The 19,471-nt window shown below is 40.6% G+C and overlaps 1 protein-coding gene across 4 annotated transcripts in view; it reads left to right on the top strand.

Annotated features, from left to right (window-relative positions):
• Positions 1-19,471, top strand: part of TBC1D30 (TBC1 domain family member 30) — a 1,459,252-nt gene that overhangs the window by 848,347 nt on the left and 591,434 nt on the right. For all 4 annotated transcript variants that reach the window (XM_044088056.1, XM_044088057.1, XM_044088058.1 and 1 more), the window contains one exon: positions 17,769-17,954. In XM_044088056.1, coding sequence (XP_043943991.1) covers positions 17,769-17,954 — 186 coding nt within the window. The remainder of the gene's footprint in view (positions 1-17,768; positions 17,955-19,471) is intronic.

Here is a 19,471-nt window from a genome sequence, read left to right as displayed (position 1 = left end):
CACCAGGGGTATATAAGATGCAGCCGATGCCATTTTCTTCAGTCTTTCTTGCTGCGCGGTGCCCGAAGCAAAAGCAGTTCGCAAGTGCTGGTCGGCCGACTCCTGAGATTTTCAATTCGAATTTCAGAGCCGAAGTCTTCGATAAAGCTAAGTACCTCGTTGGGGAAACTTTTTCTTGCCTCAGACCGATGTCAGTAAAAGTTAATAATTGTATTTCTTGTAGGAAGCAAATACCTCATAAGGATTTTCATTCTTACTGTATTCCATGCCTAGGCCCAGACCACGACGTCACTAGTTGTCGGTTTTGTGCTAGATTTAACAAATGCACTATTAAACGTCGGTTTGAATTTGCTCACCATTACTTTGGCCGAAGGTTCAATTATACCATGCCATCAGAACAACCGACCAGAATGCACAAAAAATGCAAGGACAAGGATAAGGACAGGCATCCGAGGCCCAAAACTGACGATGAAGCCTCCTCTAGGCCAGTCGCCAGTTCTCAGTGAGGTGCTTTCACAGCCCCTGACACCCGCTACCTCAGAGCCACAGGCCGCCTCCGACTCCCACGTGGAGATGTCTAGGCCTCTGGAATCTCAAGGTATTGGGCCTATGGAAACTATCCCCTCAGATGGGTCCGTAGCTGCTGAGCAGGCGTCGGCTTCTGAGGGTGTTTTCAGACCTTCACAACTTACCATTAAATCTACAGCCAAGTCTAAAACTCCATTAAAGACAAAGAAGCAAGTACAGCATTCACCTGGACAGGCCTCCATGCCTAAAAACCAGATGCTTAAAATGGCTGAAGACTTAATTACTCTTATCAGGGGTTCCCATACCCCTCCAGATAAAAGGCCTAGGCAGGATACAGACTATGATTCCTCTGAACAGGTTTCCATTTCTTCTGATTCCTCTTCAGACCAGGGATACTCTTTACCCCCTTATGAGGACTCTGATGCTGAAGAATCAATTTCTTCAGCCTCTCCTCCTGAGGATTACTCTTTTGGGGAAACTTTACATACCATGAGGGGGAGCATTTCCACTGGGAGGGCCAGGATTACTCAGAATCCAAGAAAAGGCTCAGAGACTTTCTTTTATTGCCTCAGCACAGGCCCCTTGGTATTCCGCCAGTGCTAGATATTGTGGATGATGTGTTCTCTGAATCCAGTTTAAACCCTGATTCTTTGCCCCCTGCTCCAGTCAAGCCAGACAGGTACTACAGAGTCCCTGACTCTCACAAATTTCTTTATAAAAACCCTGTTGCTGACCCAGAAACTATTTCCCAGGGTAAAGGCTTCCACAGCTAAAAACCCAGTTCCGTCTGACAGGGACTCTAGAGCATTAGACAGATGGGGGAAGAAAGTTTACACTTCTGCAACTTTGGCAGTGAGGGCTTTAAATTGCCAGTTTCACATGCTTAAATACCAGCAATATTTAATGTCTCTGTTAAAACAGAAAATGCTTACAAGTTCAGAACATCCTGACTATAAGGAAATGCAGGATTTATTGCATGCAGCTGAACAAGTGGGAAAACATACTCTGCAATGTGGTTTTGATTCATTAGAGGCTTCTTGTAGAGCAGCAGTTACAGGATCTGTGATACGAAGGCATGCTTGGTTAAAAGAACAAGGTTTACCTGATCATGTTAAGGCAAAATTATTGGATGCTCCTTTACAGCAGGATATTTTATTGGTGTTAAGGCAGAAGAGGTATTAAAGAAAATGGAGGATAAGGCAAAATCTATGCAAACAGTGAAGGATTTCTTACAGGTACAGCCACCTCGATTTAGCAGAAAATGGCCCTCCAAAAATTGGTCCTTTCCAGTGTCAGACAGACCACAAAGAGGCAGATACAGACGCCCAAGAGGCAGATCTCAGCCCCAAGGCTGTTACAGACCACGACAGTGGGGTGCTTCAACCCCAAAAGGAGGGGAAGACGGGTCACAACCTTATAGGAAACAGTCCCAATGACTTCCCCCTTCAAATGCCATACACTTACCTTTTGGAAACTCCCTTAGGGGGAAAACTAATACTTTTTTCACAAAATTGGCATATAATCACCCAAGACAAATGGGTTCTGAATATTGTGTCTGAAGGTTACAGGTTCCACTTTCACACTCTACCAAGGCTTAAAAGGAATGCCAGACCTGCCACCAAATCAATGGGCAGAGGCACAAAAACAAATTACAGCACTCATGGAGAGAGTTATTGAAAAAGTACCACAACAGGAACAAGGACAAGGATTTTACTCAAGACTTTTCCTGGTCCTCAGAAAGGACAAAGCCTGGAGACCCATACTGGACCTTTCAACTCTAAATACTTAACTGGATGTTCCAAAATTCAAACTGTTGACTCTTCAGCAGCTTCTTCCTATGCTGGGCAAGAATGCTTGGCTTGTAACTTTGGACCTCAAAGAGGCATACCTGCATGTCTCTATCAGACAAAATTGCAGAAGATACCTCAGATTCATAGCTGGTTCAATGCATTACAAATTCTCTGCACTGCCCTTTGGCTTATCTACTGTGCCCAGGGTCTTCACAAAATGCCTGGCACCAGTAATTGCATTTTGCAGACAAAAAGGAATTCAAATATATCCATACTTGGACGACTGCCTTATTCAAGCGGAGAGCAAGGACATTCTTCTAAAGCATCTGTCATTTGTAAAAAGATTGCTAATTTGCCTAGGGTACACAGTAAACGAAAAGAAGTCAAAACTAGTGCCCTCACAAGAGATAATATTCCTGGGTGCCAGCTTAAATACAACGGCCCAGATGGCTTATCTCACGCCAGACAAGCAAAGACAGCTGACTCAGTAATTTCAATTGATTGCAACAAAAACCCAACTCCCTTGGGATTCATGGCATCCTGCATACTACTAATACCATATGCCAGACTGCATATGAGGAAATTACAATGGTACCTAAAAAGTGTGTGGACTCAACACTGTCACAGTTTGGAAGCAGTAATACCACTTATTCTCTTCCCTGCCTACAGCAGGAGTTTCGATGGTGGGCACAGGCCTGTCACATCAACAAGGGACAGCCTTTCACTCTACTCACAGCCAGGCAGACACTAACAACAGATGCTTTGGATTACGCCTGGGGAGCACACATGGTAGGAAAATGTATTCAGGGCAAGTGGGCCGCAGACCAAATGCATCTTCACATCAATCAAAAAGAGATGCTAGCTGTACAAAATGCCCTAACAGCTTTCAAGTACCTTCTGCATCCAGGACAACTATTACTCAAGACAGACAACACCACAGTCATGTGGTACAAAAAACAAGCAAGGGGGCACTCATTCTTATCCCCTCTGCAGACAAGCCATGACCTTGTGGAACACAGCTCTAACCTATCAAGTTCATCTGCAAGCACAATTCCTGCCAGGAAAGAAAAATACTCTGGCAGACGACTTAAGCAGAAACATCATGGATCCTCATGAGTAGAAATTAAATCCACAAGTATTCAGCATGATAACACAAAAATGGGGGAGCCCAGACATAGATCTTTTTGCCACCCCAATGAATTGCCAACTACAGAATTTCTACACAAGGACTTACCACACACAAGCATGGAAAGTGGATGCTCTTTCGTTTGTCTGGAAAGGCCTAAAAGTTTATGCCTTCCCACCACTGCCTCTCCTTTCAAAGGTGCTCCTAAAAGCCAGACAAGAAAAGCCAAAAATGATCCTGATTGCCCCAGACTAACCACGCCAGCACTGGTACCCAATCTTAAAGAACGTAGCTCAAGGCCCTCCATGGATTTTACCTCAAATTCCGCATCTTCTGACTCAACAAAACAATCAGATCCTGCACAGTCAGCTCATAACCTTAAACCTGGCTGCATGGCGGATTCCTTAGTCAAGCAGACAACACCTCTCTCTAAAGCTGTTATGGATGTCATTTTGGAGGCCAGGAGGCCTAGCTCCAGGAAATCCTCCTCGGAAAAATGGAAGAGATTCTGTGCCTGGAACCAGGCTCAAAGCTTTGACCCTCTTGTCCCAAATATTCCTCAGATATTACAATACTTAACTGAGATGCTGGACAAAGGCTTATCCTTTTCATCCATTAAGATCCACGCCTCTGCCATCTCGGCTCATTACAACACAGATCCTCCTATTTTCTCTCATCCATTGCTAAAACAGTACCTCAGAGGGGCTAAAAACATAAGACCACCCCGGAGAGCACCAACACCAACTAGGGACCTCAATTTTGTCTTGGAAAAACTAATTTTACCTCCTTCTGAGGCAGCCAATTCAGCAGAATTAAAATGTGTCATGGAAAACTGCTCTGCTTCTGGCGATATCCTCAGCACAAAGAGTCTCAGAGTTACAGGCACTAATGGCAGTATTGCCTTTCATCAAGACAGTGTTTTTTTTAAGAACAAACCCTTCATTTATGCCAAAGGTGGTCTCCAGTGTGGCTCTTAACCAAACTATTCACTTGCCAACTTTTTATCCAAATCCCCAGAATAAAGGGGAGAGACTTCTGCATTCATTGGACATACACAGACAGCTATGTTTCTACTTGGACAAAACAAAAGCTTTCAGGAAAACTGAGCAATTGTTTGTAGCATATGCTGCAGGATCATAGGGAAAGGCTATTTCAAAGCAGACCATTTCAAAGTGGATAGGACACTGTATCCGTTTCTGCTACACACAGCATGGGAAAACTGTACCTAGCAACATTAGGCCACATTCCACCAGGGCAACAGCCACTTCAACTGCCTACCTTAGAGGAGTACCTACCAAAGATATCCTGGAAGCTGCAACTTGGAGTTCAGTGCACACCTTTACCAAACGTTATCACTTGCCTCTTTATTCTAAATCCAGAGCTGGCTTTGCCACTGCAGTGCTGCAGGGCCTCATAGCCACCCCAAATCCTCTATAGAACCAGCCACCCTACCTCAGCTTTGGGATTCAACCCAAGTGTAATGACTGCAGCAGTGAAACACAGTGAACATAGTACAGTTTTGTACCTACCATAAATGTAGATGTTCGAGTGTATTCACTGCTGCAGTCCAGGTTACCCTCCCTCTATCCCCTCTTTCTTAGCTGGGAGTTATCTATACCTTTCTACCCTATACTACCTATGTGGTGTATTTGCTGGTAACTGAAGGTTTTGGTTTTACCTTTTATGTATGTTTTATTAACAATATGTATTGCCTACATATTTGGGGGCATCTGACATCTGGGGCAAGAAAAACTGAAGAAAATGGCGTCGGCTGCATCTTATATACCCCTGGCGCACTGACGTCAGGGAAGAAGTGACAGCAACCGATGCCGGACCAAGACTTTGGAACTCTGGCCGACTGCAGGACCACCTAACGGCAGGATAACCCAAGTGTAATGACTGCAGCAGTGAATACACTCGAATATCTACATTTATGGTAGGTACAAAACTGTACTTTTCTTTTCATGATACAAAGCTCGGTTTGCCAGTCTGCAAACAAACCATTTATTCTTTGATTTCTAAGGCTGTTTCTGTTTGTTCTTATCTTTAGTAAACTGTTTTCTTCCTTTGTTAGAGACCATTCAACTAAGACAGTAGCCTCCTCTGAAGCTTTTTTCAAAGACTTGGATATTAGTTGCATTCTAGAAGCATCTACTTTGTCTTCTGTTTACACTGTTATATTATTACTAAGCACTATAAGTAAGATGGGTTTTCTAGTTCCATAGCCTCTTTTGCCAGGTCCATCCTTCTAGGCATTTGGATTGCTCTTCCATTCCTTCCACCTCTCTTCAGTAGCTTTAGTACTCCCCATATTGTTAGGATATACTGTGACAGCGATCTTGGAAGGATACAGTACAATTTTGTATGAACTTAACATAACAGTAGATGCCCTACTGATAACTGTTGCAGTACTCCATTCCTCCACCCCCCCCCAACCAAGGAGCGTCTTTTTTGATGGACATGTACATATGCATATAGTTTTTTTTTTCTTTTGGGAAACTTTGATCTGAGGTTCTTGAATGCATACCTCCCTTACATCCATCCCACTTTTGGGCTTAGGTTATAAGTCCAGCATAAGGTGTGTGTAAGGGCCCAGGCTTTGGTATGTTGGCCAGACCTGGGGCTACCCTTGGCAGGATATCTCACTTGTAAGGAATACTGCAGCAGTGATCACTAGGGCAGCTACTGTTATAGTAAGTTGTTCTACAACTCTACTACTTGCAATGTTGGTAAAGTCTAATATTTTTTTACTGAAGTTACACAATTTGTAAATTTTTGCATAATGTCTTTCCTTTCCCATTTAGCCATGCCTTTACAAAATCGCATTATAGAAAGGTGATAAATCTTGCATGTTATTCATAAGGTAGGGTAATGGAAATTAACTTTTCCTTAATAAAAGCAGATGGAATGTGAAACTGCATCTATTTTTTTAAATGTAAACTTTAGAACATGTCACAATTTTAGCCCCAGATTTTATTGTCTGTATAGTAGCAACAAAATAATGCTCTACTAACCAGACATTTTTCAAAGCCAGACAGTGATGGAGGCCTTTGTCATGAAACTGATTTTGAACTCACCACTCAAAATCTTTGTAAGTGGAAGAACTGAATATTTTTATTTACATGACTGTGCGATACACAGGACTGTTGTGCTGAACATTTCGCATGAAATAAAAGATTAATATTACCTAATACTTATGAAGCTGTAGCTTTTATGACTCTAGTTGTGGTTGTTTATCATATCTATGACTTTTATGTTTGTATTTGATAAAACACAAAACAATTAACTTTATTGTAACACATGGATCTCACTGATTACACTTTGAAACTGACAAATAAATAATTTTCTTGTGGTGATGTTCATACCCAAGCAGCTGAATATAACAAACGTTTTATAGCAAGTTACCAAATGAACATCCATGGTTGTTAGAGAACCTCACACTGCCAGACAGATGGCAGCCACCACAGAACTGTATCCAAACCCTGCTGACAGCTTGGAAAGATGCAACACATGGATCAACTCTGGCATAGAGTTATAAAACCCCAACTATACAGTTTGTACAACCTAACTTTGATTAATGGCCCAGGCTGAGAAGAATGGCAGTGAATAGTCTCTGATAGCTTACCCATCATGGGTGGAGGGAGGTGGTTGTGGCTTTCCATTTGTGACACCTAGAGGGAGCACTAGGTACTGTACCCATGGAGCTTGAGCCTAGGAGCATGCACTCTCAATGTGGCAGTCAGCAGTAGCTGAGTTGTGAGAGCTGCTGTGAGGGAGAGAAGGAAGCTGCATGGGACCAATAAGCTTTTCCATTCCCTGTCACCTGACTGTTACCACTGGGGAACAAATGGACCATTGTGGCATAAGGGTAGGAATACATAGGCTGTATAAGACTCCCTTACCTCAGAAAGGCCAGGCTGCCACCATACAAAATGAATAGGCTAATAGTGTGCAGATGGTAGGGCCCTGACCATGCAGAATGAATGGGCTGATTTGGTGCAGATGTTGGAGCTCTTGCCATACAAAATGAAGGGGCTGATAGTGTGCAGACAGTGGGGTTTTGACGGTATAAAATAAATGGGCTAATAGGGTGCAGATGGTGGGGCTCTGATGGTGCAAAATGAATGGACCAATAGGATGCATATGGTATGGCTTTGACCTTCCAAAATGAATGAGCAGATAGGGTGAAGGTGGTGGAGCTCTAACCGTACAAAATGAATGGGCTGCAGATGGGGCTCTTGCCATACAGAATGAATGGTCTAATAGGGTGCAGATGGTGGGACTCTAACCATACAAATGAATGGCCCATTAGGGTGCTGAGGATACAAAATGAATGGGCTGACAGGGTGCAGATGGTGGGGCTGTGACCATACAAAATGAATGGGCTGATACGGTGCAGATGGAGGAGTCACTGGGACAGTCCTGTGGTGGCAAAGAAAAAAAGAATGCTACACAAGAAGAAATAAAAGTGTAGCAACAGCTTTTAAAACTGTTATTTTAGAAGACATACACTTCACTTTTACCAGCCACTTGGGTAAGCTTTGTTACAACTTTTAAACTGTTGTATAGACTACTACTTATCACATTTTAAATTAGTAATACATCAGTGTAACTAGCACTCCCCATGTATTAGAGAATTCTGATAAGATCTCCACTCATAGTTTCAGTTTGTGTTTGCGAAATGGATTTCAAGAAATGTACTGCTTGAGACTTGCTCTCAAGGTAAATTTCTTGGAATCTGGTTTTTAAACACGCAACAAACTGAGTATGAATTAGCCAGCTGCTCATAATCCTCTGTGTTAAGTATATGGTTACAAATGCCAATACTGTTTTCTTTGCTATCACCAGTAACTATGAGAAGATTCAGACTGGATAGAATAATTCATCAAGTTAGAGTAGCTTTTTGTAGTAATCCTGGCTTTTTTGGCAAATGAGGTAACATCAAGATTATAGAAAATGGATCATAACTTTAACATCAAGTAAAAGCGAAAGGTAGTAAGTATATGGGGGACGAATTTCTGATACTAAAATAGCTTATTTTAGTTGGGTCTTTTTGAAATCTTTTGTTAGACAGAGGCCTGTCTGATTGCCATGTATGACTTTTGCTTCATAACTGAACTTAACACATTATGTCTTTTCCCTTTTCTTGAATGGTATCCAAATCACGGATTTCCCCTAAGTACATCAATGTTTCTTATTTAATTTTGAATCTGAATTTTTGAATTTGTTAACTGGGGTAGAGCACTGATCCCAATGGACCCATTTTAGTTTCAGCCTGAGGAAAACACAATAGATAAATGTCATTAAATACAGAGTAAATGACAAAATGGAATGTGCATGTATATTGTATACTTATTGAATATCATAATTAGCATAAGGGTATAAAAGCAATAGATAAATGACATTATATACATTGTGACTGAAAATGCATTATATAGAGAGAGTTGGCATGCTGAGAGAATCACAATCAAAAAACGAGTTGTGACGCCCCATCACTGGCCCAGTAATCAAGGACTCTCAATCCTCACCAGTGGCAGCAGTGAGGGACGGACACACTGGCAGGATGACAAGTACACACTCAGTAAAGTGCAATTTCCCTACAGAGACCCCAGTCATACAGGGTTGAAATCTCAGCTGAGTGGCCAAATCAAGTCCTCCAGCATCCTCACTGTCTAACCAGTGCTTCTTGTTCCTGCCCAAGTAGCTGACACACACACACACACTTTGAGATTTGAGATACACACACATACCTGGGAAAGACTGGCACAGGTTTACTAGCTATGCCCCCTTCTGCCCAGACTATAAGGTAGCTTCCACCGCCACTAGCCACTACTTATCAGCTACTTTAATGCCCTTAGCAAAGGGTGGTCAGTCCTACTGTGTAATGTTACTATTAATCCAAATGGTAGTTTGACCAAGAGACAAGGCTACTAGGAGTGGCTCAGTGTCACTACATAGATATGCAAGTACGCTAAGAGCTTAAATATGTATCACACATATCAGCCACAAAGATAGATTTAAATATATTTAATAATAAAAAATACATTTATTTATTTATTTAACATTTGTTATCCAGGATAGTCCAACTGGACAGCAAGTGTCCATTTTCAGCGGAGTTCTGGGGAGAAAAGTTCCACAACAAAGTAGAAAAAAAGCACACACATTGCATTAACATAATATACAAAGTTACAAATTGCATAGAGATGAGAGAAAATAAGACAGAGCATAGATAAAAAAATTTACAGGTGGATATCACACTATAAAAATATTTCAGTTAACAGCAATGTGTATTCCGTTATTGGATAAAAGATGACATTTTTATACAGAGTGAACACAACAGTTTGTAGCATTCACATTGGTGGATGGATGAGCAGATGACTTTTTGTACAAATATTTATAGTGAGCACTGAAAGGGAGTCAAGTGGGTGTTGTGCAGCCTGAACAGCATATAATACGTTTCTATAGCAGCCCTGATAGAGCATGCACCTGTGTTGTTAAAGGGTATCCCTGTAGTAATGTGTGGGTCTATGGAGGTTTGTTGCAGTTGCATAAATGGTTGGAGTAGAGAGATGATTTCAGGAGAGTCTTAAAGGAGGATGTACATTTTAGAAGTCTAAGGTCAGGAGGAAGGTTGTTCCAGGACTTGGCAACTTCATGGACAAAGAGAGATTCCCCAGAGTTGTTTATGCAAGAGATGGTTTCAATTAAGGTTTTGTTGCTGGAGCGTAATTGTCTGTTAGATTTGTGGAAGTTAAGGAGGCCATTCAGGGCAGGAGTTTTTGGCAATGGTGGGAACGTGAGTTGGCATTAGCATCGAATTGTTGTAGCAGGTAATATTTAATTCAGTTTTATTTAGATATGTTAGCGAGGGAAAACCATATATGTAGAAGTGTGGATAGAAAGGGAATTCTGGCTATGGCAACACAAGATTCAGGGGTTAGATACCTTTTGCATCTGTAGAAGGAGCCTAGTTTTTTGTGGACTTTAGAGATGAAGACATGATTATGTGCAAAATCATATACAACTGTTATTGGATTATTTTCGTCCTGTTGAGAGAGACGTGTGTGAAGTGATACGAATGCTTCATGATGACGTCTGTAAAATTGCCAGTGAATTGCATGTATTACCATGTATCAGTGATGTTTTAGACAAGGTCGCTGGATATGAGAATAATCTCATGTTCATTAAAAGGAGAAAAGTACATAGAGACTTAAATGATTTTGCGCATAATCACGTCTTCACTTGGCCAGCATTCAACCTACAGAGGTCTGGAATGAGTGATAATGCTCTGTCCAATGAGAGCAGTGATACACAGCAACCTACACAATCAGGAGAGAGGATGGGGACGAATGAGGCTGTACAGATGCATAAGGAAGGCTTATTGGAAGTGAATGTAACAACCAGGGCGAAGGAACAAGAAATGTTGGTGGGAACAGCAACTGCAACTTTGGCTGCTAGTAATCTTTTTGCTGAACACTTAGCTGCTCAGGGTGAAACCAGCTTGTATTTGGCTTCTAATGAACCTGTAGTATGACTGAAGGACAGGAGTTTTGTCCAGCCAGGTTTTTACGGAACTTCCACTGCCGTTTTGGAGGAAAGGAAGGAAGGAATGGAGGGGACCAGTGGGAACAGCAAATAAGGAACAAGAGGAAACAGTCGTTCCAGGAAAACGGTGTCAGAACAATAAAGAAAATGTACTCAAAACATTTAAACTTGGTATGTAATCTGACAGAATTCTGAGTTTGAAATGAATGTTTTAAATAAGGGTTTATCTTTCATTCCAGCAACTAGAGCTGATTTAACTTGATACATTGACTGATTTACATATGTTCATAAGAAATGTAGCATTGAAATTGAGTTTTAAGAATGTCAGTAATAACAGAAATGTTAATGATATGGTGTTCCGGAAACCTACTAGTTTTATACCACAATCTTATTCTGTTCTTGAGATTTTTATCAAACTTTGTGAGGGTGAAATATATGCAACTTTGGGATACAAAAAAAGGAGAAAGGCTTTGAGAATTTGTCATGTGCCAATAGCTACGCCAGCCTGGTTATGGTTGGATGGGATATAGACTATATTCTATTCACCATACAACAGATATATTAGATTCTGGCCATGTATTAGAGGCAGATTCTAAGATAGCAGGTTTAGTTGGAATACAACCTAAGTATGGGCACAAGAGTAAAAAATCACTTAAGTATAGGTTAAGCTATTCAAAGATCACTGAGTGTTCAGTTGATAATGAGGGTGGCTATGGAACACATAAGTGTGGAAAATGCAGGTAGTGTGAATGTATAGATGAAACAGATATGTTTATACATCCTTTTACTGGGCAGGAATACAACTTGAAAGCCCAAGGTGATTGTAACTTCAGGAATTTGGTGTATATAGCTAGATGTATAAAATGGCCATCATTTTATGTGGGCAAGACCAACAGGCAGCTGAGAGAAAGGGTTCGAGATCATCTATATTGTAACATCCATAAAGGTAAAAAAATGTAGGCTCCACATATAAACATCCATAGAAACGTTGCTAACAAGTTAAGCGCTTTCACTCACTGAATGTGAGCTTCATCAGAACACAGACATTATCCTGTGGGCGCCTTAAATTTCAAATTTGGCGCCAATTTTGTCAACTGTTATGCTATCTTGGTCTTTCAAAAATCTTCTTAAAGCAGCAGTCAACAATAAAACATCTGTACGTGTAAACATAGTACATGATCGATCTCTTTACACTAAAATGTATAAATACTATAAATGTAAAATACAAATGAACTTATGAATATAAAATCAATTTTAAAAGATGTTAAAAATGGAAGAAATGTTAAAAATACATTATTTGGACACTGAATACAAAGAATAATAGGTATCTACTACTTCAAGCGTTTGTGCTACTACTAATTTGTAATGCAGATCGCTAGTGTCTTTCCAACTATTCTAACTGTGACATAATTACTGATTAAAGAACAATAATACTGAAGTATATACTATATATTGAATTGTATAAATGTTTATCCTATACCATAAAAGTTAAATATAGCCATAACCATGATATCAAAATATCTAACTGGGTGTATCCTATCTATAATAGTTTTACTATATCGTTATAATGATTCTTATGTACTACTTGACAGTAATAAAAATGTTTTACTTGATATCCATCTCTAAGATGGGCTTGCATGAATTAAAATCATTTAACCCCGGTCTTCTCATACAAGTGGTGGTACACTTATTGGAGTTTCCTGGCAGCTTCGTGCTTTAAGTGGTGATTCTGTTGTCGACTTCACCTATATTGTGCCCACAGAGGTTTGAAATATAGTGCCATAGCCAAACATATTAGTAATATGGGGAATGAACATAGTTTTAAGTTCCTAGTCCTAGAAGTCTTGCTGTCGAATGACAGGAAAGGGGGGATATAGTTAACACAACCGAACAAGCGGAACTTAGATGGATTCTGAGGCTGAGGGCACATTCGAGCCCAAGGCTGAATGACCAAATTTCGATTAAACCAACTTTAGAAGCACGGAGGGTGAAAAGATGATTGTACTGGACATGTATGTAATATAGGTCTGTGTATTTTTGGTTGTTTTATATGTATTTTGGGTATAATATTTTATTTAATTTAATTTAATTTAATTTAATTTTTTTACAGGTTATTATAAAGTGTTTTCATGTTTTTTTTATATGTATATGTTTGAAATATAACTTAGTGTAGTCTTGCTGTTTCTAGAATTTGGTCACTATATAGTTAACAGGGAAGTGATAGGTTGCTTAGCAACATAGGAATGCACATTGTTCCCATTGGATGATTAGATTTAAGAGGAAGAAATAAATGTAGAGTATTTTATGGTGTGTTAAGATCTGATGAAGCAACAGTGTTTCTACAAGCAGGGCCGGCCTTAGCTGAAACGGCGCACTAGGCGAAGTACTGCTGTGGCGCCCCTTAAGCCCCACCCACACCATACTCAAGGAACACCCGTATTTGAGCCACGCCCAGAGATGGGTCACTCCCACAAATTCCACTCCAGTTCTTTCAATGTTTAAATGCATGAAAAATCAGTCATACTGTAACAAACACCTTGTAGTCTAAGGTGGTTGCATAGGGTGACCATCCCCATGACCCAGCACTAGGTGCATTGGCTGGAGCAGTCTAAGGTGGTTGCAGAGGGTGACCATCCCCATGACCCAGCACTAGGTGCATTGGCCAGAGCAGTCTAAGGTGGCTGTAGAGACTAAACATGCTGCACCACAGCTGAATCTGCAGAAATAGGAGACAAAACTAGGATTTCAATTTTACATGCTAGACAGTGACATACTGTATGTACACCTCACCACCACCTGTTGGAGCTGTTCATGTAAACCTCCTTCTCACCTATGCTGTTTACAGTACAGTGGTCATTAGTCTCCCTCACCTCCCATTGGTGCTGCAGCTCTGGGTGATACTTGTGCAGGTCACTATATTGATGCTTTTTCACTGCTTACCAGAGCAGGTGATTCCAATGGCATCACTCACCTCCCTGGTAAGCTGGTGTCAAGCATCTGTTTCATATAATGGGCCATCACAATGACCCAGCAGGTTCTCCTGATAATCCATGTATAGTTTATACAGGAAAATGTTTGTCTCCTGGATGAAGCAGGCAGGAGTCCTGCTGAACCAACCACCCGAAGAGGTCCTGTCCACTCAGCAAGTCAGAACAGGGAGAAAAAATGATAGCCCCATGTGCACAACAACATAGCATAGACAATATGCAGCATGAACATCCTGGCAGCAAGGGTAAACTTTGGAAAGTATCTAACAGACAGTTGGCTCTATGGGCTTCCCAATGAATGTGCATGGTCATAATGTGCACGTAACATACTAGTCTTGGAATGAGCATGGGCAGGCGTGGTAACACTGTTTGAAGGTAACTAAAATAGAGTATAAAGAGGTGAACAGTGGTAGCCTCTGTGGTATATATCCATCTCTCCACAACATTCAGTTTAGATACCTGGACTGAGTATTTCTGATGCCATTTGACTTGCTGATGATCAGTAGGTCCATCTGTAACTTAACCCATTACAGACTTGTGATGCCTTCAGGCATTTCTGAGTTACATCTTACTAATGCCTCTACTTGTCTAACACTGGTTGTTCATATTTGCATTAATATTCCAAAACCATGCTATAAACAGTGTAATAAAATATTTTATCTTAAAGCTTACGTGATGGCAAATACAATTGTATTTATATTTCTCTCTGTCTAATACAGCTAGAGAGATACTGAATATTATTTGTATACTATTTATTTGTATTGTAATTGTTTTCTAAATATATCAACATTCAAGTGACACTGACAGAACTATTAAACCTTATACAAAGGCACACAGTTGAAGAAAATGCTGCTGGCAGCATGTGTCTTGTCTGAACGTTCTCTCATATACAGCAAGCTGCTTATATAACATTACAAAAAAGTTCACCTTTACTGTGTTTACTGTAGCTTAAAAAAGCCAGTTTAGACCTAGAGTCAAATGATTGCTACCACTATGTAGAGTACTTTGTGCTGACTAATTTGCCATTTACAGTTTTCTAGAAACATATGTGTTCCACAGATAAGAACATTCATTTGAACTGTGAGGCAATAATTTCATTTTTAAAGGCCCAGGCCACACCCATTGGAAGTTAAAAGTACAAACTCAAAAGAGCTCCCCTGGGGTAAATGAGATAATCGTTGTAATTGCAAAGCCCCCTTGCTTGTCTATTCTCCTACAAGTTAATACTGTTAGCATACACATTTATGTATGAGTATTTGTAGAGCCTCTGCTTTTGTGAGCAAATGGAGGACAAATAGGAATGGGTCTTTCATTGCTCAAAAAGTGAGAGACGGGTCACCTAGGAGCATCTGTTAGGCTACTGGGCGTAAACAGAGTTGCTGTAATCTATAGGGGTAGTTGAAGCATTTCAGGCCTTTAGTTTTTTATCTAAAAATTGTTAAGATGACTTATATGAATGCTGAAGGTATTACCCTGAAAGTAACAGGGTTAGGTAGAAGTACTACTGCTGTGTTACTCCACAGCTTGTCTGAATCTTTCAGTGTAATGGAATTTCCATGTTTACCACAAGTAGTTTCTGCCTCTGATGTTGCTTCACCAGACATTCAGTGATTCCTCAGCACAATGAAGGTAGACATCAGTGTTGCAGATACCATACTATATTCAGTTAAGATTTCCCAGCAAAACTGCCTTGGGAGTGTTACTGTTTATATGGTGACAATATGTGGCTATACTATGGAGACATTCAACTCTTAGTATGTAGATGATTAAGCTATGGTTCTGTCAGGCTTTAATCCCTCTCAAATGACCTTAGTCATAGAGTATGTGCTGTGTAAACCTGAATACATCTAGCCTTTTTTATATTCTTTTTTCCTGCTTTCTGTTCTTGTTGACAATCAACCTCTGCCTCTGTGATCATGCCTATGCATTTCCTATCATTGAGGCATAAAATAGTCAAACAAGGTGTCATTTTGCAAGCAGCCCTGAAGGATTTTCTGATTTCTGGTTCTAGCCTCACCCTTGGTGGTTGACATTATGCGTTTGTGCATTGGCAAGGACCTGCGAAATCTTCCTGTCTGTATACACATGCTCCCCATACCTCCATTATGAAGACTACCAAGCAAAAAAGACTTGAAAGGCAAGCTACTCATGGGCAGCTTATAACACTGTATTCCATACATGTGTAGGTGCTGACACTGCAGCAGGCCAAAGTGCTTCACTCCCATTCAGGACAAGTGAGCACATGCTGGCCATTCACTCACTCTGTCACTGGTGCCTTCAGCATCAGGGTTGTTAGTTAATCCTATATACTCTGCTTCCTGAGGCTGTGACTTGTATTAATATAACTTGCATTACCATAAAGTAAAAACTATGCCCCAAGTTTGACATGACATGCTTGGTTAAAGGACTTTTTACACACACACACACACACACACACACACACACACACACACACACTCCTTACCTCAGCCTGCATAAAAACGGAGCTTCCTTCCAGACCAGCGCAGCCACTACATTTGTCTGCTAATTTTGTTTGCTATACCTACAGAGTCTGAGTGGGTGGTGAAATTTTGGATAAGTCTGCAAAACTACTGGGTGTTATTTCTTAGTTAATGTAACCACAGAAGGAGTTATTATTACTGTTTTTAAAGTTTTTTTTCTGAAACTACCTTAAGTCCACAGCACTAAGCATAAAGTGTTCTACTGTGACATTTAAATAAAGCCCCAAAATAATCCAAATAAATTCTGGTCTACCCTAAAAATACTCTTGCAATTCGGTCAATAATCAACGCCAATCCCATTAGTGGCTAACATTCAAGATAGTATAGCTACGCAATTTAATTCATTCTTTAGTACCGTAATACTTTCTCTGTCCAAAAACACCTGCAACTCCCCACTACCTCTCTACTCTCCCTACTCCTCCTAAAGAAAGGATGCTTTTTACTTCAAGCTGATCCAAACTAACACCATAAAAAAGCTACTTGGTAAACTTAAACCAACCGGTCTTGGCTGCATAACACACACTCAGCTTAACAAAACGGAACCTCACACATAAACACACTCCTTACCTCAGCCTGCATAAAAACTGAGCTTCCTTCCAGAACAGCCTGCATAAAAATGGAGCTTCCTTCCAGACCAGCACAGCCTGCATGAAAATGGAGCTTCCTTCCAGTACATGAACACCTCAGCCTGCATAAAACGGAGCTTCCTTTCCGCGCATTTTTGTATTTGAATGTTAGCGTGCAATGCACGCATGGGTACTATAGGTCTTACTGCTGTAAAAGTGGGGGGCACTCCCTCCCCCTCGCTCTATGGTTCCGGCGCCCATGCGTGGTTAGTGAATCGTGCTTTTAATTACGGAAGTGGGGGAGGGCGCAATGCTACAGCTGAGAAGTAAAGTTTAAATTAACTCAATTTGCGCCCCTTATGATGTTGGCTTTTACGGCGCCCTAGGTGGTCACCTAGTTCACCTATACCTAAGGCTGTCCGTGTCTGAAAGCACATATCAAAATTAAATTACCCTTTGGTTTTATGCCATGGTGGTTTCTTTCAACCATTTTCTGTTCTGTGAAGTTTGGATTTTATATATTTTATTTGTTGTTTTCAGAACAGTTCATTGCCTGGATTTTTTTGTGGACTTGGATTGTAGTGTGAAAGTTTATAACCCTGTCTTCTCCACAGTTAAAATGATATCCTAAGCATAATTCTCCTCTGTGAATGGTTTTGTCCTGCGAATGTGTCTTTTATGCAAATATTTGCAGTAAGTTATTCATTGACTGCATTGTATTTTAGGACCTTCATCGAACAGGATGCAGTTCCTATTGTGGACAGGAAGCCGAGCAGGATCGAGTGGTATTGAAGCGAGTGCTGCTGGCATATGCACGCTGGAACAAATCTGTTGGCTACTGCCAAGGTTTTAATGTGTTGGCAGCTCTAATACTAGAAGTAATGGAAGGAAGTGAAGGGGATGCACTAAAGGTTTGTAAAGGCTTAAATACTAGAAATTAGTTCACTCTGTATAAAGTGGATATAAAAAGTGTACACACCCCTGTCAAAATGTGAGGTTTTTATGATATAAAAAAATGAGACCACAATATATCATTTCAAAATTTTTCCCACCTTTAATGTGACCTAAACCTGTACAACTCCATCGCAAAACAAATCTGTTAGGGGAAAAAATATAAAAAAACGCGTACAATAAGCTGGTTGCATAAGCGTTCACACCCTTAAACTAATACTTTGTTGAAGCATGTTTTGATTTAATTACAACATTCAGACTTCTTGGGTAGGAGTCTGTCAGCATGGCACATCTTGACTTGGCAATATTTGCCCACTCTTCCTTGCAAAAGCGCTCCAAATCTGTCATTCCAAGGGCATCTCTTGTGCACAGCCCTCTTCAGGACAGATTTTCTATTGCATTTAGGTCTGGGCTCTGGCTGGGCTATTCCAAAACTTTAATTTTCTTCTTAGTGAAGCCATTCTTTTGTTGATTTGGATGTATACTTGTGGTCATTGTCATGTTGAAAGATGAAATTCCTCTTCATCTTCAGCTTTCCAGCAGATGCCTGAAGGTTTTGGGCCAAAAGTGACTGGTACTTAGAACTGTTCAGAATTCCCTCCACCTTGACTAAAGCCTCAGTTCCAGCTGAAGAAAAGCAACTCCAAAGCATGATACTGCCACAACCATGTTTCACCATGGGGATGGTGTTCTTTTGGTGATGCAAAGTGTTTTTGCACCAAACGTACCTTTTGGAGTTGTGGCCAAAAAGTTCAACCTTGGTCTAATCAGACCATAACATATTTTCCCACATGCTTTTGGGAGACTTGATGTATTATTTTGCAAATTTTAGCCAGGCCTGGATGTTTTTCTGTGTAAGAAAAAGCTTCCGTCTTGCAACCCTACCCCATAGCCCAGACATATGGAGAATATGGGAGATTGCTGTACACATCCAGTACATGCTAGAAATTCCTGCAGCGTCTTCAGTGTTGCTATAGGTCTCTTGGCAGCCTCCCTGACCAGTTTTCATCTTGTCTTTTCATCAATTTTGGAGGGACGTCCAGTTCTTTACAGTGTCACTGTTGTCCCATACCTTCTCCACTTTTTGATGACTGTCTTCACTGTGTTCCATGGTATATCCAGTGCTGTGGAATTTTTTTTTGTACCCTTCTCCTGATTGATACCTTCCAACAAAGAGATCCCTTTGATGCTTTTTAAGCTCTCTGCGAACCATGGCTTTTGCTGTAGCAGGCAACTGAGTAAATGTCAGGAAGATCCTACTAGGACAGCTGAACTTTATTTGGGGTTAATCAGAGTCTCTTTAATTAATGACAGGTGTGTACCCAAGAAGACTGAATGTTGTAATTAAAGCAAAAGGTGCTTCAACCAAGTGTTAGTTTAAGGGTGTGCACACTTATGCAACCAGCTTATTGTACGTTTTTTATTTTTTTGTATTTTTCCCCTAACGGATTTGTTTGTTTTTCATTTGAGTTGTACA

Source organism: Protopterus annectens, chromosome 11.part0 (genome assembly GCF_019279795.1).
Source record: "Protopterus annectens isolate FY-2018-M chromosome 11.part0, PAN1.0, whole genome shotgun sequence".
Lineage (NCBI taxonomy): Eukaryota > Metazoa > Chordata > Ceratodontiformes > Protopteridae > Protopterus > Protopterus annectens.
This window is presented reverse-complemented; position numbering and strand designations above follow the sequence as displayed.